Here is a 22,947-nt window from a genome sequence, read left to right as displayed (position 1 = left end):
CATACTCTCAGTGTTCGCCCCGACGTGTTGCTACACTTTGGCGTATTTTCTTGCAAACAAGTTTACTATCAGTGAGAACATTAGCGATCGAATTCAAATCATAACAGATGGAAAAGCGACTGGGGCGGTTACGCGTAGTTATGCTAATAAAACGTTCTACGCGCTCCGCCTTTCAGCAAAAATGTTATAAAAAAAGTATGGCAAAATTACAGAAAGATTGCGAATAACAATGATATCTTTCACATCGTTCCTTACACAACCGAGGTCAAAGCGTGAACTTAAATGTAAAACTGAAGATACGTAATTTTTGCAGCTTTAGAAGTGCAAAAAGAAAACCAGTTTTCAAGATTACAATCGATTTGGTTGTACGGAGGTATTTCATGTTCTAGGGTTGTTTTAAACGAAGAGTGACATATAGTCTAAAATGAAACGAATACTTAGCTATATAACATTCATTTAATGTAGCTCTAATGTAGCTTTGTACAAGTTGAACAGCCGTAACGCATGTTTATTTCTTGTCTAGCATCTGCAGGATCCCTACGAGCTCGGACACGAACCAATCCTTAGGGATTTTGCAGACATTATAACACAACAAGACATGTATTAATCTATTTTCTAATACCGTTTTAATTTTAACAGTAATCAAAGTGTTTGCAGTGTCTTTTTATACTTCCCTATATCTCCGAACAAACTAGCATAATCGCTACAAGAAGGAAGAAAAAAAGTAGACAAACCGAAAGTGTTATATTACTCCCTTAACGCATAAAAGCATTGTTCATTACATGTGATTAGAAAACTTCTGAAACTTCTGCAGAAAATGTGTTTAAATAGATAGCCAGGGTGCGCAAATAACTTTATACAAAGGAATAAAATTAATAAACACTAACATGTAAATTGTAGTAGTGGCAAGTCGAATTTTCACGCAGTTTCTGATGAACGTTGAAAATCTATAACTGTAAGTATTCATTGATCAGCTAATTTTTTATATGCATGTATACTGGATCGGAATGAAAATGCAACGTGCACATACGGTAAATAGTTCTTTCTTGCAATTTGCATCCAAATAGTTGATGTTCATAAATGATTATATATTAAATTTGATCTAATAGTGGTTCTTAAAGAATGGATGTCGGAATTCTGAGCACATTGAGCTCGTGCTGTAAATTATGTCATATAAAATTCACAGCTTTCATTTACAACAACAAACGTTCATAATATGTTTCAGTCCATATCAATTCACTATCGGCAATTTTCTTCATATTTTGTTCTATCAATTCAAATCTTTATGGAGATTTCTTGTCAAAAGTAGGCATATCTTAAAATTTTTAATCGAATACGATATAACGAGATCAAACCCCATCGACTTATCAAGATGCGCGGAAATAGACCAGGCAGACTGTGACCTAGAGTTCTACCTTTGGAAAACAACACCAACGTTTTTAATCATTTCAGTGTCTAACTACACTTTTACTAATCGATCCTGTGATATTAACAGTGTACTATACAATCTGTTTATAAAAATGATATTTTAATCATACCAATAATGTCTAATCTGCATGAGGAAATTTACAGAGATATATTACTTTCTTTTAATCGAAGTTTTAAAAGTTCTGTTTTTTAGTAAATAATGTCACTGTGTCACTCATGCAAAGGGAAACTAAAGGCTCGTGATTCCTTTGTTTAAAATTAGGTTGCTGCATTTTCCGTTAAGAACATAAAATCCATTAATGTCTTGTTAAATCGTATTTTCGATCAATGTTTTCTCTAATAATTGTTAAAGGTTTAAAAAAATGATGAGCATAGTTTTATTGAATTTATTGTTTTTGATTACCTCCCTTTATGACTCTTACTGCAAATGTTAATGTGCAACATTTAAAGTAGCGCTTTTCTAATAGTATAATTATTCACAACATCTATTTGGATAGCTGTTTCTATGTTTTTAACATAAAATTTAAACTCATGTAGAACTTTTAAAGTAAAATGGTGCATCTCTTTTTGTGTTAATTGTGGTAAATGAGTTAACTTTTCACTTATGTTCTCATTGTTGGTATCCCTATGACCGTAACCTAAAAACTAGATGCATCTGTGAGGTAGAATATAAATATCTGCTTAGATATAAACTTATCCGAATCATGGTCCCCTTATTTCTTATCCATATATGAGCCGCGCCATGAGAAAACCAACATAGTGGCTTTGCGGCCAGCATGGATCCAGACCAGACTGCGCATCCGCAATGTTGTTCGCTAACGGTTTCTCTAATAGCAATAGACTATGAAAGCGAACAGCATGGATCCTGACCAGACTGAACGGATGCGCAGGCTGGTCTGGATCCATGCTGGTCGCAAAGCCATTATGTTAGTTTTCTCATGGTGCGGCTCATATATGATTATATACATAATTAGGCAACTACAAGAACAAATTCTTTCGAATTTAGACATAACGATGTTGCGTTCAAACTTTGAGCCAATGTACATGTATAATAGAATGATATGCTTTATAAAGCCGATTTACCCGACAATTTACCAAACAAGACGATTTTTGTAGGGGTAAAACATTTCTTAGACTTGTCCATAGTTTACTGTTGTGTTTGCAACTTGATAGGATTGAAAAGAAAATTTTTAACGAGTTTCAACACAACATAGGCGGTTTTATTGTTTAGGGTTTTATTGTGAGGAGCTATGTTCATTAAAAGTGGCTGTTCATATTGCTTTTGGTAGTGGCCAGATGACCAGCAAACAACCGTTGAGCGTCGAGGATGTAATTTATAATATTTTAATTAATATATAGGAAAAGTATTACTTAAGCTTTCGCTTTTATAAAGAAGTGTTTATGTTGAACGTTTTCCAAATATGAAATGCTCATCATTGGCAATAGATAGCTGTTCAATTGTTTTCTTTTCCAGATTGAAAGTAAGATGCAAGACAATATGAAAAGTATTAACGAAACCTCTTTAACGTCATTGTCAGATCAAGACAAACTATTGCAAGAAGCCAACCGGCGAAAAGTAATAGAACACATTCCTCTGATAGTTGTTTTGTTTATAATAACAGTTATCGGAATAATCGGAAATATTCTGACAATTTCATTTTATGGCTTCAGAGCGAAAAGGACGCCAACCTTCACATTAATAAAATTGTTGGCAATCGTTGACCTAATTGTCTGTTTCCTCTGCTTTACAACAATTGCAGACCTTTGCGTAAACATCAAGTTTACAAGTGCAGTACTTTGCAAATTGATGTACTTTTTAGACCATTGGTCAATGCAATCGTCCGTGCTGATACTTTGGATAATATCCATTCACAGATACAGAAGACTCTGTAAGCCTGTTGGACGGCAATTAACCGTGAAATCTGCCACTATAGCAGTCATCCTTTTGTCAGGATTTTCAATGATATATTGCACGAATATCTTTATTACTTATAATCCCGTGAAAGTTAACATCTCTACTTCAGATGCTTCTATTCCGATTGTGATTGGTCATTACTGCACGAATACGGATGAACCAAATTTGAATGGTGTCCTTCTTACTTTCCATATCAGTGATGTTGTATTAGTAATATTTTGTTTCATTACATTTGTCTTTACATACGGCAATATCTGGCGAACGGTTAGAAAACACAACAGGAAAACGGCGGCAATACATAACGTTCCATCTAAACACCCAAGGCAAAAGTTAGACTAGCTCCTAGACTATGATATATCTTTTTTTTAAAATTTACATTTTTTATGATTGAATGTAGTGAACTGAGCCAGTCTATATCCTATGTCCAATATCATAGTCTAGTACAATCCGAAAATTCACAAACCTCTTTTTAGGTTTGTTATCAATCAATGTCAAGAACTGACCACAGTCTAACTGATAGAGATCAGTGGTTTACTGCGATTTGTTTATGCAATTCATTGAGACCATCTGGTAGCTTGGGTTAAGAAAGGCAGGGGTCAGCTGAGCAGAAACGAATTTTCATTTCTCTGTATTGGTACTTGCAGTTAGATTTGAAAATCTGAAAGATACACTTCCTATGGCTTGTCATAAAATGGACATAAGGAATTAAACTGTAATTGAACAATATAGGAGTAGAACAGATATGTTTTTCCCCCGACTGGTAGAGGAAAAAGTTAGCTTTTGCGATATTTGTGTTAAAACCTTAAACGTTAATAGACGGAATGCACAAATTCAATATTATAGTGGTGCATTAAAGAATATCCCGGTCCAGGGGCTAAATAATGCATATTGAAGTGTTGTATTTGAAGGACAGTGAAACACAAGTACACTGGATATATAAATCTGCAATCTTGCTCTGAGAATATTCGGACAGAATGCTTTCATTTCTTGTTATCCTGTATTCTGTTAGTTAGAAGGTCTATGGCTTTTCTGAAAGATTTTTTAGCTTTAAAAATGTGTATGTAAATACATAAAAGCATATTTTTTACATCAAAATTGGTATTTCTGCAGAAGATAGAAACGTCTCAAAGTTAGAAATACATTTTAGCTTATAATTCTTGTAAGTTTCTTATTTGTGCAAATTTCGCATTTAGCATACTATATTCTTCAGTTAACTCCAGTTGGTTATCTAATGCTTTACAAATCAAGAAAACCCCATACTTGTATTCTTTTTCGTAAAGATTAGCAGAGCCAAATGTCTTAAAATAAAATTAATTGATTTGTGAAAAACATCATGTTAAATAGAGACATTTGGTTTCAAAATGTTTCTGTGTTGAAAAGGTAACTCTCCATATTAACGATTAGTTACATATCTTATAAGGTACATGCATTTGTTCAACTAATCGCCAGTGTAGAGAGGACTGGAAATGGCTGAAAATCTTATGTATACTATAAAGTAATATTATTTGAAATTTTAAGCGCTGGTTATCTTATCTTATTAGACCACTTTATTTGCTATTTAGTTGATAATAGTATAGTTTTATTCATGAAAGGCTTGTTCAAGTTACCAAATACTTCATTTTAACGTCAAAAATATTTAATACTCTAAATACAAGTAAGCATTTGATATTTGGCATTAAATATATAGCATTAGGAAGTTAACATTATAACTCCGCCCTTTCATTTGAAAAATGCCACATGCCAAATGCAAAATGTTTAATGCCAAATGCTTAATCGTAAACATTAAGTCATAATTGTCAAATGCGATGGCAAAACAATACTGTAGAAAGGACGGTGCGCCATGCTAATTTCCAAATGATAAATGACAAATGATTTAATAAAAAATAACATTTAGCATTAAATAATATATGAATTTAGCATAAAGTTATCGGCATTTAGCATTAAAATTGACATTCGGCAATTAGCATGGTGCACAGGCTCTCCATACAAAGCTGAATGCTAACATGCATATGCTATTGTCCGATGTTGGTATGACATGGTAGAACATTCTTCAAATCAGACTCATAAGACATGATGCAGATCTTTATTTCATAAAATCAAAGGACAATCAGAATTATCTTTCAGCATTATAGACATTAGATATTTGAAATTTTCGCATTTATTATAAGAGCAAGAATATTGTATTTAGCTATTAGCATTAGATATCTGGCAATAAGAATGGTGCACCAGCCTTTCATATATGCATCGACCTTCAATAGTTTTATTATTTATCAATCTTTGTTAAGAAAATAAAACATCTTTTTTTGTTTGGTGCTGCAGTGACTAATATTTTTAACTAGTTTATTTAGTGACTAATTATAATAATTTTTTGCTGACACTTGTGTTTCTTTTAATTTTGGTACAGCCTTCTCATAATTTTGTCTATATCTGCTGGCTTTCCAATGGGACAAGTCTCAGTTTTATTAACACCTTTGAAATGTTTTTTATGGTAGCAATCATAATCTTCCTTTTTGCCACATAATGTACCAAGCAGTTTTTTTATCGTTAGAATAAACTTGAACTCAACATATCTTTTAAAATGAGCTTTTGACAATGGCATGCTGTAAGAAGCTTAAAAAATCCATTCTTCAGTTTCAGAATTTTAATTATAAGAATAATCCTTTAAATAAAATAAACATGTTATTGTTAATAAATACATTTGCAAGATGACCTATCAAGATTTCAAAAGTAGCAGAATGAATTATTCTAGATGAGAATGGTTCTTCAGTTATCTCCATTAAAAATCAGTAAGGTAAACAGATTTATGATGAGTAGCGTAACACTTGACCACTAGCATGATGTACCAAATTATCCACGGGTAATCTAATAGCCATAGGTGCCAATCATCTCTCTGAGAGCATTTCGGATTGTACTAGACTGATAATTTCAACATCAGTCCTGTGTGAAAATCTCTAAAATAGACTGGCTTTTGTCTCTATGAAACTGAATTCGTCAAAAAAGGGAAAAATATAGAAATACAGTTATTATCAGTCTAGTGGCTAGTCTAGGCAAAAGTTAGCGGATGTCCGTTTAGATAGCAAAACACCGATAAGTAATGCCAGCTCTAAAGATAATTTGTCTGCTGAACAAGCAACAATATTTCAATCGCATATAGATTCAACTACTGTAGAAACAGAAATTTTTTCAACCAAGCAATCAGGTTCTTCTGATCAGACTTTGGCTAAAATTGGAAAGGTAACCGCCGTCAAAAGCTTTAGGAAGGTCCAGACACCATCAAAATCAGCGACAGTTACGCGTGAACGTAACATTACCGCTGTTATGTTTGCCGTTACCGTGGGGCTAGTGATATGTTTCACTCCATATTTCATTGCTTCCGTCGGAATACGAGCGATGTCTGCCACAACAGAAGAGGAACTAAACACCGGCATGGAGCTGGCACTTAGGTTTCCCTTCTTTAACAGTGTCATCAACCCCATCATATTTTGCGTTTTAAATTCTCAATATAGAAGGTACATTAAGGAGAAACTGACATTATGCTTAAATACGGAATCACATTAAAATGTAACAATACGTGACTGAAATTCTGGATTACGAATTATGTTTTTGTTATCTTAAAGTTTGGAAAAGGATGTGTGTACTTATGCTGTATCAGGCATTTGATATGACTAACTAGACAGACAAAAGATCTACCTGTGTTTTACAAACTTTTGATTGGCCTTGACTTCTTTTGTTCTTTCTCGATGTCTGATTTACATTTCAAGTCAAACTGTGTACGTAAACAAAGATATTTTACCTGTCCAAACAAAGATGTGAATAACTAGCCTTTAAACACATTGCGTTATATTGCCTGTCCTCATTCGCTTGTTTGTAAATGTTCTAGCTATGTGTAACTTTGCCAGTAAAGTATAGAAGCATTACATAATAACAGAAGCGAATATAAATTCTGACGCAAGACAATATCTTGGCGGTTTAAAACTAACTCATTTAATGCGTGGACAAGAAATCAAGCCAGTGACAAAATACTGACAAGGTAGCTTTGCCAACGGTATAATGTCGTATGAAAATTAAGTCTAATATTGAAATTTAAAAGGATAATCAGGTATTTTATAAAGAAATGGGTTAGTACATTTTTCCGTTCATGACCATGGTTCTTACAGTATACCTGATGCGAATTACTCACTGACACCAGACCAGAATGAAAATGCCACTGTACATGATATACACTACCCTATAGGTATATTGTAAGAACCATGATCATTAATGGGAAAGAAAATATATTTACCCATTTAAACCGTGCATTTCTCACGTTAAACGAGCATTTCGACAAATGGGTACTATGCTGCATATTGAACGAGTGGGTATTTATCTTCCTTTTGCACCAGTTACATTGTCTCAATATTTTATATGGCAGATTATACTTTCGTCAATGTTACAGGAAAAACTTGGATTAACTTCCCTAGCGAACTTCCGGTCTAGACTACACGGTTATGTGCACATGTAAGGCGGAAAGTAAACAAATAAAAGCAGAATGTAACATATTCGCAATTATATGATGAATGAAAGTCGTCTGAAAAATTGAAATCATAAAGTGGTACACATTTGTATTGTTTATTCATTTCACATTGTACCGTGCTATTTCGATGCTTGATTGGACCTATCTTATTAGAAAATCGGGTAAATCTGCGAGTATAAATTATCAGGTAATGGATAACGTTTAAACGATTGGTCTATCATATACAGAATAGCCTGAATTCATAAAATGTCTGAGATAAGTTTACCACGAATTTGTGGTATTGAACAAATTCTTTTTCATTTTAAAGCATGCAGTCAGAAGAACATCACAATGTAAAAGTATATGAAGCCGATAACACTAAACAACGTATACACTGTTATTATTTAAGAAGGTATGACATATCAAGGTAAAATCCTTATCTTTACGTTTAACAAACAAACCCGACAGATTGTATAAGGGTAAAGCATGTTTGTTTCGTGTATCATAAATAACACCTGCAGAATCCAAAGCCGAGTTCAGGAGGGCATAACCAGCAGGAATATATTGATGTTCTACTGCGCTAATGTTCATGAAATGAACGGAATTATCAGCGTTGTTTTATTATGTCTGCGTCATTTTCTTTTGAATTGTGCGTCAAAAGGCCGCAATACATTTACGCTTTGTCGCGGGAAGCGCATATGTAAAATGCGAGAATCTCTCTGTTAGCTTGTTAAACCACCTTCTGTAAAAGGACAAAATTGCAGTTTCATACTAAACGAGAAAAAGTGTTTCAATATAAACCGTTCATAAATATTGTCTAGATCTCACTGAATTGCTTTAATACAATAGATAACAAGCGAAACTACTTTCTAAATTTTAAGCAAAGAACTAGAGTCGTTCCTCTTTATCTTCAAGTTGATACAAGTGGTAATTGTTTTGAAAGCATAGTGCGAATAGCTAACAGCAAATCAAGGGCTCAGAGCGAAACTAGTCTATCTGCTTCTATTTCTATATAAGCTTAGACTAGTTTCGCTCTGGGCTCTCGAAATGTAATGTAGACGTACACTACGGTTTACGCTTTTCCAAGGAAAGTGCGCATGTGCTAATATTTATCATCAGTTACTATCACAAACTTTCTAAATCAATAAAGGGATGGAGAAATTGTCCTCAAGGATGTTAAACAAACAGGGCCAGGGAGTGCTGTAGTATGCAGACTGGCAATTCATGCGAAGGGAGATGGCAAGAATTATCTTATTCTTTGTGCTTCTTTCCACTATACAGAGGTATGTGTTTTTGGGAAAAAAAATCATTGATTATCATTCTTCAAATTGTTTTATATCATTGAAATTGTTTAATTGCTGATTTTAAATTAAATTGGATAAAGAGTATTATTTGGAAGATGCATTTTAAGAATGATGGCTTGACGAAATTCAGTTGGCTAAAATATATGTAAGAACATTCTTAGGAAAAAAAATTCCGTTAGAAATTAGAAAAATATGTGTGGATTCATATTTAAATATTTACATCCGCATTCTGTCCCATTGAGAGTTATGACGTTCAGCAAAATGAACAGCAAAAGGAAGGGCGCGAAAGTTACGCCATCGCTGCTTAGTGATAACCGACCGCTGTTTTGACGACGTCCGTGTATATTCATTGAAAACGTTCCTTAGATGACGTCGCAGTTGTTCCGTCCGGTGAACAGAATGGCCGGGAAGCTGATTTTAATGTTAAATGCCACAAAATATGTGCGATTTATAATATTATCTTGTTTACAAATGGAAAGGAAATGTAAATATAAGAAATGAAACTATTTTTTCGGTGTTCATACGAAATGAACGACAGAATAGGATCGGCAAATTAAACAAGAATCGCTTGCGCGATTCATGGATTTGCCGATCCTATTCTGTCGTTCATTTCGCATGGACACCGAAAAAAAAATCATTTCTTAATACAATGCTGCTTTTCATGAACATCTTGATCAATGAACATTTAAAAGCGTTGTTGTTTCTAGGCATAAATGACAATGGAATTTAACAATTAACGGTTTGATTACTTGTCTCCTTATATAAATCTCTAGTCCATAGTCTGTGCTATATGACAGGTCTATTAGACCTTGAGCTGACAATAACCCCCCATCCCCCCCTCTAGGGATATTTCTACGCTATGATTTTCTTAAAGCATATAATATGAGCTATCATTCCAGAAATTCTGCCATCTGGTAGTCGGGTTCTTTTTACGTTACAGCCTACTTTATACGTTACCATTAATAATTTCTAAAAAATACTGACTGGCACTACAGTTACCCATAAATGGATTACTAGCTACACAATATGTCAATATATAAAGACAGAATATACAGATTTATATCTTGAAGGTAAAATTGACACTTATAGGCATTTGCTTTACGTTATCAAATGTACGTTACCAAAAATTGTAACGAAAATAGAAAATATAACTATGTGATTTTATATCTTATTTGAAATGTCTATGTCAAAAGAGGTTGTGGTTATAACAGATAAGAGCTTGACATAATTTTATCAATTGTGTAATATTTTTAATTATTACGAAAAAATAAGCGATATTGTATAGTAAAGAAGATAAAATGATATAATGTTGACAATATGAGTTTCAAATTTATAATAATTATTTTTTTACAAAAGTCGAAAAATATTTGGGATATGGTAAAATATTTTGTTTAAACAGATATGTAACATGTACAAATTCCATAAATATGTATTATATATATTAAAACGTATAAATATATCACAAATTATAAATCTATGTAACGAAACTTACTAACTACATAAATTATATATAGTTTTCTTTAAACAAGATTAACAGAAAATCATTTTTCATGATCGTGAAATGAAACTGATTTCATTGAGTGGAAAATGAAATGAATTGAAATAGAATGAAATAAATAAATAAATAAATAAATTACAAATGTGTGAAATGATTTGCAGAGAGTGAGTGCTCAAACTTGTTTCATATATATGGCACCTTGGAATTATTCAATCAATGATAATGCTACAGTCCAGCATATGTTAAAAACGTCAGTAGATGCAAGTAATGAAGTTAGCCTGAAATATACTATAGTGACATGTGACTCGGCTGTTGCTAAGAAGGCATATTCTTTGGTTCTTCAGTCTAGAGATGGACTTGGTAACATAATTGTTAGAATGGGTGTGTTTCACACAATCTGCTCCATATTTGGGCCTGTAGGAAAATTAATGAAGGACAATGGTCTTGTAGAACTTGCAACAGAATAAGGAATTTGTTCTAGTGGTTCACTTGATGAAGTATTACCAGGTAAACGCTACAACCATACCCTAAATGTACTCAGGACTGTAATGGAAGTTCTTGAGCGTTTGCTTCTATGCATGTTTGAAGAGACAGAACCCCACAAGGAAAGCATTTAAGAAGGTACTAATATTACAGAAACGGACTGAAAGTTCATGCAAAGAAAAAGTGTTTGAAATAAAAAGAGAATTTCAACAGAGGTAAGCAGTTCAAATCAGAAAGGGTGAAAGTGGCAAAACTGCTCAATTTTGGTTAATGTATGTAGACATAATTCACATGATATTGTTGCTCATCAAAGCAACACAGATTTATGCTTTTGATTTACATATATCATCTATGTACAAACTGTGCTCTTTGTTCTTCACATTTGACCGCAATAATTATGCCCGCTGCCTCCTCGTTTACCTGTTAACATTGATGAATACTGATCCAGGAGCAGAAGAGCTACTCTGAAGTAATGATTTTAGTGTATCTGGGTCTTCTGTACCGGCACTGAGAAATGCAGTAGATATTACTACAGAGCAGACAATTAACAGACATGCAAAGTCTGTGGTTGGCATACTTGGTTTCAGTAGAAACTATGCTGCATATTTCCATTGGTGCATGGCCCGTCATTACAGGGCCAGGCATGTTGAAGCAACACTTCAGAATGCAGACGTACATAGAGAAGACATGTCCGACCACAAAGAAGTATAACCTGCTCAGATAGGCTTGAGTGAAGAAGTTAACAGGATTATGATGGCATAGAAACCTTCACGAACCCATTCCAGGCCGAAAAAGATAAAACAACAAAGATAAAATTTACTGCGTGTGGTCTGGTATTCATGCGAAAGCAGAAGTCGCTCATGACCTTAAGGCAACTGAAATAGGTGAAAAGACAATGGATGGATTATCAAAAGAAGATTGATTGAAAAATCAGTTTCTTTCAAAGACCCCATTAAGAGAAGAAAACTTAATATATTTGCCACAGCTGAAGTTAAAAGGAAAGAAACCAGTTCTCAAAACAAAATACTACAGATAAGAGCAGAACGTAACGTGTATGAACAGTTGGTACTTTTAGCTGTTCAGCACAACATAGATCTAAAATTGACACTTTCTTTTCCTTTAGGACCTGTCACCTGGCCGTTATAGCTACTGCGACTGGAATGCCAATGAAAACAGACAAGTCAAAAAATACTTCACTATGTAGAGGCTGCTGCCATCAAAAAAAGTTGACATTGTTTTGTTGATTGACAGTAACGCCCTGCTGCAAAGCTTAGTAACCATTCCTGCAACATTCCAAGACGTAGCCGAAGCTGTGTTCATTCAACTACCTAAGACAGCTCGTGTCGATTTTGTAACTGACACTTAGAGTCCTCAGTTGATCAAATCATATCAGCGTGGAAGACGTGGATCTGCTCCAAAATTCTTACTTGTCAGGAGTAAAGACCAAAGTACCATGTGACTGAAATGCATTCATGTCAAATAGTGAAAACAATATCTTCAAAAACACGAAATACTGTTTTATTTTACACTGGAACAGGCAATAAGAGACGCCATATAAATGCTCACAACATCTTGATAAGCAAAGGAGAAAGAATCTGCTCAATTTTGCCTGCAATACTCTGTCTGACTGGTTGAAACAACCAGTGATTTTGTTCACACAGGGAAAGTTACACCCCTCAAATTAGTAGAGGAAAAAAACAGGTGTATGTTGCAACATTAGCGGAAGTAGTTCATACACATCACTGATCAGATGGACTGAAGAATACAATAACATCAATAAACTTATATATGACATGTTTCTTGCAAAGTATCAAGTACGTGCTGGCAATGTCCCGAGTACATATAATGGTATGGACATGAGTCTAGCTGAAATTGTCGGCACATGTGACTGATGACTCTGATGATGACTATGAAGAAGAAGAGATGACCAATATAATTGACACCATATACGAAACAGACAGTGATTATGACGACTTAGATGACTGAACCCCGCAACTTAGTTGTTTCTCAATTTGGGTTTATGTGAATTTATCTGGTTAAACAGATAAGCGATTGTAAGCGTGTATTTTTCAGTTACTAAAATACACATTAAGTAACGTATCATAACGTAGGTTACAATGTCAGTACTGTGCTAATATGCATTTTTATATCGAACTTGATAAGAGACTTGCATTATCTAAGTTTGAAATAATCATAAGGATTACATAAACAATCTATTGACTGAGAAATGAAAATCTATATATCGTAAATATCGTAACTTTTAGTAACGTATATAATAATGGTAACGTACTTGTTCTTGAAACTGTTGAACAATGAATTTTTAAATACTAATGTATTGTGTGTCTGAAAATACTATACTTTAGACATATCTGATATGTTCTGACAATTAAACCTACTGAGTTAATAGATACGAGTATTTTTTATAAATTATAATGGTAACGTAAATTACAAAATGAATTGATCGATTTAGAGAACAAAACTAGGCGGGAACATTAAAAACAGCATATTCTGCATATCACTGAACACACTTGCTAATGATTCTGGTTGTTTCTACCATATAAATCACCACATTCCAGTGTTATCATCTATTAAATAACTGTTAAGGTAACGTAAATAACAGGCTGTAACTCATAGAGAACCCACTTGCCAGATGGCAGAATTCAGAAATATGATCTACATACAAGGGCTTCAAAACTAATGGGGTCTACAAAAATCCCTAGAGGGGGGGGAGGGTTTCACCTTTCAGCTCTAGGCCTATATACTCAACACATATTTACTGGGCTAGTAAGTCAAAAAGTAAAAATCAAAACTGGACTAGTATGTGAAAAATTAACAATCAAAACTGTGAAAATTAATTACTTAAGTCATGTAATAAAACACTTATTAAATGGCTTGCCGACCAGTAGTCAAAACTATTGGCTCTCTGTTCTTCAAACCTTGAGCAATAGCTTTGCCTGTTTACCAAGAAGCCGTTCAATAATTTCATAATTCATTGTCTAATTTAAGGTAGTGGACCCGTAATGACAATCGGCAATTTCTGTTCGTTTACATATTCATCGTATGCGATTTTCAACATTCTCCGTTGGTTATCAAAAATAAGTTTCTGTTATGGCCGATGGATGCTGAAACCGCATATAGAGGATACGTAATGGCGCGGAAATTCCCGATTGTCATTACGGATTCATTACCTAAAGCGAAGCTATATTACCCAAGTTCCTTTAGTTTAACCCTTACCCTGCTAAATTTCTATAATGAACTTGTCCATCTTTCAATTTGGACAGTACCATTAACTGTTAAAAGGGGTGCATACCAAAAAGATACTGACTGAATGACGAACAGTGCAGATCATGATCAGACTGCACGGATGTGCATGCTGATCATGATCTACACTGGTCGCAAAGGCAGAATCAATCATGTCCAGCATTGTAAGGGTTAAACACATCTCCTAAAACTATTTATAGTGTTTCTTTTTAGGGTGTTTTGTTGTTATTGCTCTTGTTGATGATTTCATTGGGTTTAATGTCACATCGACACAATTTGTATTATTTGGCGACTTTCCCAGCTTTTGATATGGGGGATTTGGTGGGGAAAGTGTGGGGGAGCCAAGCTGCCGCTTTGAAAATACTCTTAACCGTTTTCATTAAATTCATGTCATTGCCACAAAAATGTATTGGTAAAGAAAATTGGTGTATTGCTAGTGTTTCGGTCTATGAAAACTGGGGGGAAATGTTATATCGTTGCTGCGTTGCTGTAATGCCAAAAATAAATACCTGAAAAACTTTTATAGGAATTAAACAACAAATTTAGTAAAATTGACAATTAGAACCTGTTGTCCAAAAGTGATGAAATTTAAAATGAGAAAAATACCTCTTTAAAATGATTTTTGATGTCAATGTACGAGAAATTAGTTAAGGATGTTCCTTGAACCATCTTGTAAGTTCTTTAGATTCTATCCAATAGAATTATTTCCATCAACAATTTTAAATATTATAAAGAAAATTAATTGAAAATTTTGTTATGGAATAGTATAACAAACAATACTTATATGTTGTTATTATAGCTGTAACAACAATAAAACTTGTGGAAAAACTAATATTAGATCTGCTTGTATCTTCTTTGTATAAAGACGTGTATCTCTAAACTTTCCCTTTTTGAACTTTTAGTTTCACAGATGGAGAAACCTTCCCAAACCAAAGAAATGAGGATATGTCTAATGGCATAGGGCTAAAGTTGAAAGCCCAGGTACAGACTACTGCAGAATTAGATGCTGCCATCCACAAAAAGGCAGAAATACCAGAATCAAAGCAGTAATTAGCCCTGACAAAGCAAGCCTTCGGAGAAAGTCAATCGAACCGGACACAGAACAGGACACTAAGGGAAATCCAAATCAAGGTTTGGGATACTTGGTTTCCACAGAAGAAAATACAATGGAAACACGTGCAGATGCAGGAAACACCGTTTTACTTGAGGATAGTCAGAAGAATATAAAACTGAGTATGCCACGAAATAATCTCTTGGTCAACAATGCTGAAAGGAAACGGTTCCATGGAAACAAAAGAAACGTCCCTGCACATAATATCAGGCACTGGTCCTCCCGTGGACATGCTGTGTTTGATTCACTTGTGCGCAGAATTCAAAGAATTTGATAGGTTTGCATTCTACAATGAAACAACATTTTACTGTTCGTTTTTGTAACAATCATGTATGCACACTTAATATCGAGAATTGACCAAAGATGATTACTGCGAAATCAGTTAAATTTGTAGGCATAGAATTTCTGCTTTAACAGCAATATCTTTGGGAAATGTATTGGATTATGTAAATTTCAGAAAATAATATAAATGGGATGTCAATTTGTTCGTTAGTCCTTATCATGCTGGACACGACTGGTTCTGCCTTTACGACCAGTGTAGATCATGATCAGCCTGCACATCCGTGTAGTCTGATCAAGATCTGCACTGTTCGCCATTCAGTCAGTATCTTTTTAGCAAGCACCCCTTTTAACAGTTATTGGTACTATGGACAAGTTCATTATAGAAATTTAGCAGGGTAAGGGTTAGGATTGATACAAGAACGAAATCCACGAAAATCAGTCCCCACACCAAGGTTATTCCGATCAAAGTATAATTCAGGATCTGACCATGTACGTAATATTTATATGTGATAGTTTAAATCTACTCGCCCGCAGTTTGGGTGAAATTTTTCAACATGTTCATTTCCAATAGGTTTGGCACAGAATGTATATATGACACTGAAAAATAATAAAGTGGGTAGAATAAAAGTTAGATATTGGTAAAAATGCATGAAAAATGTAAATTTTCTGCGTTATTTCAAAAGCGCTGCAACGGTTTACTATCTTCTGCACAATAATTTTGGTAATTTATAAGAATATCTTGCAAAAATCGTATGTCAATATGCTTGTACTACTAGTCACTCTTAGAGTACTCACTTTTTATGGATTTTTGACAAAAATTATTTTTCGCCCAAAATGTGTGAGTTAGTCCCTTTAAAAAAACAATATGAAAAATGACTAGATAAATCGCTTTTAAACATTTTAGTAAAATACAGAAGGTTGTTTTGTTCTGGATTAGGTCAATGTTTGATTGATGTCTTTGTATTTCTAAGATATGTATAACACAGCATGATATTCAGATTTCACCTTAAGCAAACTGAAATGGCAGTGTTTACGTCAGTGCCAAACATGCGCAAATAGACGCATAAGCAGTGTCGTCACTTACAGATAATTGACTACAGTAACTGTATTTTCTGAGAAAGAACTTTAAATGACTTGTAGTTTATAATGTTCTTTTCTGAAAGCTTAAAATTGTCCACTAAAATGTAAATTATTTTTTAAAAATCCATTTTGGCCCATTTGAGTGGCTTTAATCTAAAACTGATATTTACAAAGCGGGTTATTTGAGTGCACACACTGTGTGCGATTTGCCATTTTCCTCTACCAATGATGTCCCTTGTTGTGCACTTGAATAATATTACCTTGTTCCATAGACGGTATTAAAATAGCTCATCTGCATAAACAAACCTTTAAGCAAACACATATTAAGAGCACTTTATAGTTGTGTGGAAATAAATATAGGACCTCGTGTTTTACTTTGCGTTTTTTTTCCATTAGCACTGTGGAGTAGTGTTTTATGTTTGTGAAACTTATGTGTACACGACATTTTAACAAATGTTTTGTAAGCTAGTTATCAAACACAGTGTCATGGAAACAAAAAATGTAAAATCGATACATCTTGTTTAAACAATTGAGTCTCAATACTTTCAAGTACTTGCAGTTTGAAAACATTTGTATAAGTACTAAGATGGTGGTTATGCAAGTAACGGCAAACTGAAACAAGAACTGTCTGAAAGATAGCGCACTCTACTATTTGAAAATGTTTACAAAGATATTTTATTATATTGTATACATGTATAAGTAAGAAATAATGAAAAATTGGAAAGGGTGAAGGGTAAGTGTAGGGAGTGGTTGATGGTCATTATGAGATCCACATGAGATATAAGTAGCTATGAGAAATGATAATAAAAAATGTTTCGGACGTAGGGAGTGGGGGTGAAAAAAACATCCCTGGATTGGTACCTTTTTATGGAAATGTACAATACATAGTATTTGCTAAGATTGAAATCCATACGCCAGTTAGTCCTCCCACAGTTGAAGCAGGTCAATATCTTCTTGTAAAACCCCTCCATCTTATGCAGTTTTAATCTTGCTTAAGAGGGGACTGTCATGCGCGAAGAGTTGTAACGGTCAGGTGACTCTGCCTGAGTTTATTATGGACAGAAAAAGGAGCAGGTGACTGAGGAGTGTGTCTTGTAGAACAACTTAGGTAACGGATAAAAGCTGGAAACATTTCCTTCTACCATTATTTATTGACTGCAGCGGCCCAGGAAGTTCCCACACCATTTTACTACGTTCTGTCTAATGAAGTTTCATTAGAAGGTGTTCACGGTGAACTTTGTCGAAAGCCCTACTGAGGTCCAGGAGCACTGCATATATCTGTTCCCCCATCATCTAATTCAGATGCGAGATCATACAGAGATAGAATAAGGTGGAGCTTCTTTCTAAAGCTGTGTTGTTAATAGGATAAAACATTATGGATGCCTAGATGTTTCTTACCGGCTATGTAGGGTGTGCTCAAGGATCTTACAGTATACTGATGTCAAGAGTTTGCAGGTAAAAAGCGGTTAGTTAAACTTATGGATAACGGGCGCCCTTGTTTCAAAATTAGGAAAGTTAAGGACTATGCTATTTCGACAATGCAAAATTCGTATGTAAAACTGAGATTGTCGTAACAACGCGAGAAATGCACGGGGATCAAAAAGAAACTAATAATTATAAGAAAATGTATCTCCGAATAAATTATAAAGTATCAATGACACTCAAAAACATGTCCCAACAGTGCACTAGAAGAAAATGCATAGAAATTTTCGGGGTAAGTATTTGGTACCGTAAGTCTCTCATATATATACAATATATATATTCTTCAATCAAGGATATGTCAGTGTAAATGAGCTGAGCGTTAGCTTTCTAAGAAAACGCCGTTAAACTATGTTACACGAATCACACGTGCACCGCTCTTTTACAAAACTGTGTCCGCCATGTTTTCTTCAGTGAACGAAATAAAAGGAGTATTTTACCTTAGATTTCCTTATTGTAGAGTACGATTGACTTTCTAATCTAAATAAAACATCACTTTTTTATAACATCCCACTGTCCGATTTTTCTGATCACTTAACGATCACTCACAATTACAAAATAAAACCAATGTGTCATCAAAATTATCACTTTACACGGCTTCATGGACATCACGGCCTACTAACATTAAATTTGTAATCATGCGCCAATCAAACAAATGATGAAAGATCGGTACTTTTTCAAAGACATGTTTTATTTCCTGTAATTTTCTGATATTCTAACCTTCAAACAACCGAATTGTATGCACAGAAATAACGAAACATTTATGCAATATAGCTTTTAGTATAAATTTTGGATCTATCTTTTTCCAGCCCAACAACAGACATGTATATGTCACAAACCCGGTCTGTCCTCGAAGTCAGTGTCAAAGGTTACTAGAACATAAATACAATAAATAAACAACCACTCACTATGTTCTTGTAAGTCCTGTAAGATGAAACGGCTCGTGTTTATATATTCATATATATTCCGTATCGGGAACATTGACAATCACAAGTCGATCCTTACCACGAACATGAAAACAGTTACTTTTATGCCTTTGTTTACATTTCAAAAGTAACTATTCACATATACGTTCAAGAACGTAAATTTCGTGCTTTCCGACCCACATGGTGTGTAAACTTCTGTATTTAAAAGTATGGTGTATTCGGCAAACCATTTGTCACTTCCGACGTGGTAAATGTCATTGTCAGTTATGTTTACGAAATTTAATTGAATATTTATGTTTTATACTTGCAAAAGAAAAACTTGATGGTCATGGTCGCTGGCTTCGAATTCCTCGCCCATCACCGACGTGGGATCAAAAACCCACTTGAGGTGTGAAACTTTTCACGTAAGGAAGCCATCCAACTGAGGTTAGTGTCTCGATCTAGGTACTAGTCTGAGCCTCAAAAAATGTCTGGAGGGACCCCTGGAGCCTTTCACCACCAACAAAACCTGGGAAAAGTTCATTGTGTCGTTTCGGTGTTACTCATAATCAAACAAAATAAACATTGTTCCCGTTTTTGTTTGTTTGTTTTATATAAATGAATATGCAAAAAGGGTTTGTTTGTTTCAGTGTAACGTCAAAATATAATATTACAATTATATATCAACAGTGAACGCCACATGCATTATTTGTTCACGAGGGGTTATGCTTTAATCTTACAGTTAAAACAAATATATTCCTATTGTATAAAGGGTAAAGGTAAATATATATGTATATGTGTGTGTACTCGTGGAATTAAATGTTAAGTGTAAAAAGTATATATTCACAGTTTAAATCATCCATGCTAAATAATACGTACGATATGTTTGCTTTCTCACTGTCTAACATGTTCGAAATGATTTATTCGATTTTTATCATAGAGTTCTAGTTTATTTTTCACCTTAAATTAAAGCAAACGTGTTCAATATAATTTTAAACAAACTCTGAAGTTTAGTAGGTTGTAGCATTCTCTAGGTCAATGGTATTTTTATTACCTTCTGTAGTCAGTCATTATCTATTGTAAAAAAAACTGTTTTTAACCAAAGTGGAAAAATTCAGGTACTTGAAAATGCAGCTTTCTAAAGTTAGAATTCTCGATGTCATTTGTCAGACATACCTTGTAAATAAATAATATTATTACAAAATTAATACTGCTATTTCTTTTGTTGCACTTTGCGGACTTATGATAAAGTTATTTATGTGCATCTGTTCACAACGAAGCACTGACCCTGAGGACTATGTATGGGAAAATATAAGAGTGAACTAAGTGTTGACTGAAAAAGGACAATATTTATTTTGCCGAACAATACCTTAACAAATATATATTTTCACATATCTGGGCGAAAAATACCGCTTAACAAATATATATTTTCACATATCTGGGCGAAAAATACCGCCATTGCAAAACAATACATTAAAAAAATATATATATATTTTCACATGTCTGGGCAGAAAATACCGCCGAAAAATACCTTAACAAATTTATATTTTCACATATCTGGGCGAAACATACCGTCCTTAACAAATAGATATGTTCTCATATCTGAATGGAGTTACAGTCCAATACCATAACAAATATATATATTCACATATTAGGGCGGATATAACCGCCGAAAGCATATCAAGAAATGTAGATGAATTTGCATATTAAGAGAAATCTTTCAAAATTAGAAAATTGTCACTTGAAAGAGGAGGCTGAATGGCATGTGGTGGTAAGATAAAACCAGAAATTAGTCAAAATAAAATTAAAGAAAGAAGCGTGCTATTCACTCTTGAATGCTGACGAAGAAGGAAGATGTCGTTTCACGATTGGTTCAACGGTATAAAAGGAATTCATTGATTGGCTTTTACCGTAGTATATAAATTAACATATTTCAGAATAGAACCGATTTGCTCCAAATGTACAATAATGACATAAATAATTTTATCTACCTATAAAATTCATATATATATGAGCAGTACAATTCCTGTAAATGAGCACTACGTAAGCGCTCAGGCCCCTCTCGCACACCATACCTATAGTTCGGACTTCTTTAATGTGTAAAGGCATGTGCACAAAAATGACAAATTTTGCCAACACCTGGTAAATTGTAATGTGTTTTTTAGAAAAGTAATAAACGGAAATAGAAAAATAGCTCTCAGCTCATTTACACGGATAGTTTAGCTTTATTATGTATGTTATAGTTTTTCGCAGTTATGCACGATGACATAGAATACTTACCCCGAAAATTGTGACACGAACATACTGATAACTTTTCCCACTTTACTTTTTAAATTAAAGTAAGAGTTCAGCACTTCATGGTTTTGATGTATTGTCACATTGGAATAACGTTTGTTTTACAGTAACTTCGAAATTAATCAGAAATAATATCATGTACCCCACCCACCTAATTCATAATTTCAAAATAGCATAGGCCTTAAAAGAAAAGCTACTAGTTAGAGTAATATACTCTAGGTTATGAAAGTAGCCTCCCTAATGCTGCAAGGATAACTGACACTAATTACTTAGTTTAATGACCTATATTTTCATTTTATTTTTTTTTTATTAAATGATATAGTTAACAAAATAAGTAGTAAATTTAAGTAGAATAAAGAAGGATTAACATTTTGTGCATATTGATATATACTGGTCCGTTTCAAGATTTAACCACGTTGCGGTTTATCTGATATTTTTTCAAATACCTCTGTGGGTTTGTAAAACGCACAAGAGGTAAATTTCAGGCAAAATATCATTTGTTAATATGTGTTATCCTTACACTGATAATATAGTAGGCAACTGTTACCATTTTTCAATTTTATTATTGCTTCAAAAAAACTAAGTTTTCAATTATCTGTACACGGCTTGACATTAAACTTTCTTTCATGCACTGCCTGAATTATTCGTATATTGTTACATTTATTAGCGTTACATTTTACTCAGATGTGGTACTGTGAAGCAGAGGTCATCTTGTGGCCGAATCACTCTAGTAATCAACGTGAGAGTTAGAAACTTTGGTTGAAATCTTTTCAATATTACAAATTCAGCTATTTACCTTTAGATAGCTTTTCCCAGCTTATTGATAAACGTTAAAAGTTTGAAACAATCATTTTTATAACAATTACGGAATTTTATTACGATTGAAAACATGGATTATAGAGAATAGAAGGTTTTACATAGATTTCCAATACGATTTCTAACCATTCTGACTAGCGACTTCTTTCCATGGTCAGCATGTTACCACTTTGTATCACACAAAACATTTTTTAAAAATGCAACACTATTTCGAAAGCAGTAAGTATCGACTATGCATGTTTCGCTTGAATTCAATGTACACTGTTTTATTTTGAACAAAAGTCGATTCACAAAGAACTTACAAATGCGTAGATACTGTTCTCTTTAGTTTTTGTCTATTTTACGAATAGATATTACGTAAAATAAATTATAGACAATCTAAGCATATCTAAATATTGAAGTTAATGAAATTTATTTAAACGTATACGTATGTTTATGAAAGATATCTATGCATTTGGGTATTATTATCAATGAAGCCTCATAGGGTTACAAAACAAGAAACACAGCAAGGCACCGCCTGAAAATGGTCAGTACTAAAATCACAACCGTGTGCTTGTTAGGTATTTATATAGTAACCCTGTCAGTTTTTCTGCGACAA

General features: G+C 33.9%; 1 protein-coding gene across 1 annotated transcript; it reads left to right on the top strand.

Moving 5' to 3' along the window:
• Positions 1-727: 727 nt before the first annotated feature.
• Positions 728-7,943, top strand: LOC123540625 (cholecystokinin receptor type A-like). Its single transcript, XM_053526750.1, has 3 exons — positions 728-955; positions 2,903-3,666; positions 6,391-7,943. The coding sequence occupies exons 2-3, from the start codon at positions 2,915-2,917 to the stop codon at positions 6,899-6,901; spliced, it is 1,263 nt and encodes a 420-aa protein (XP_053382725.1). The 5' UTR covers positions 728-955; positions 2,903-2,914; the 3' UTR covers positions 6,902-7,943.
• Positions 7,944-22,947: the final 15,004 nt, after the last annotated feature.

Source organism: Mercenaria mercenaria, chromosome 16 (assembly GCF_021730395.1).
Source record: "Mercenaria mercenaria strain notata chromosome 16, MADL_Memer_1, whole genome shotgun sequence".
In the NCBI taxonomy this organism is placed as follows: domain Eukaryota; kingdom Metazoa; phylum Mollusca; class Bivalvia; order Venerida; family Veneridae; genus Mercenaria; species Mercenaria mercenaria.
This window is presented reverse-complemented; position numbering and strand designations above follow the sequence as displayed.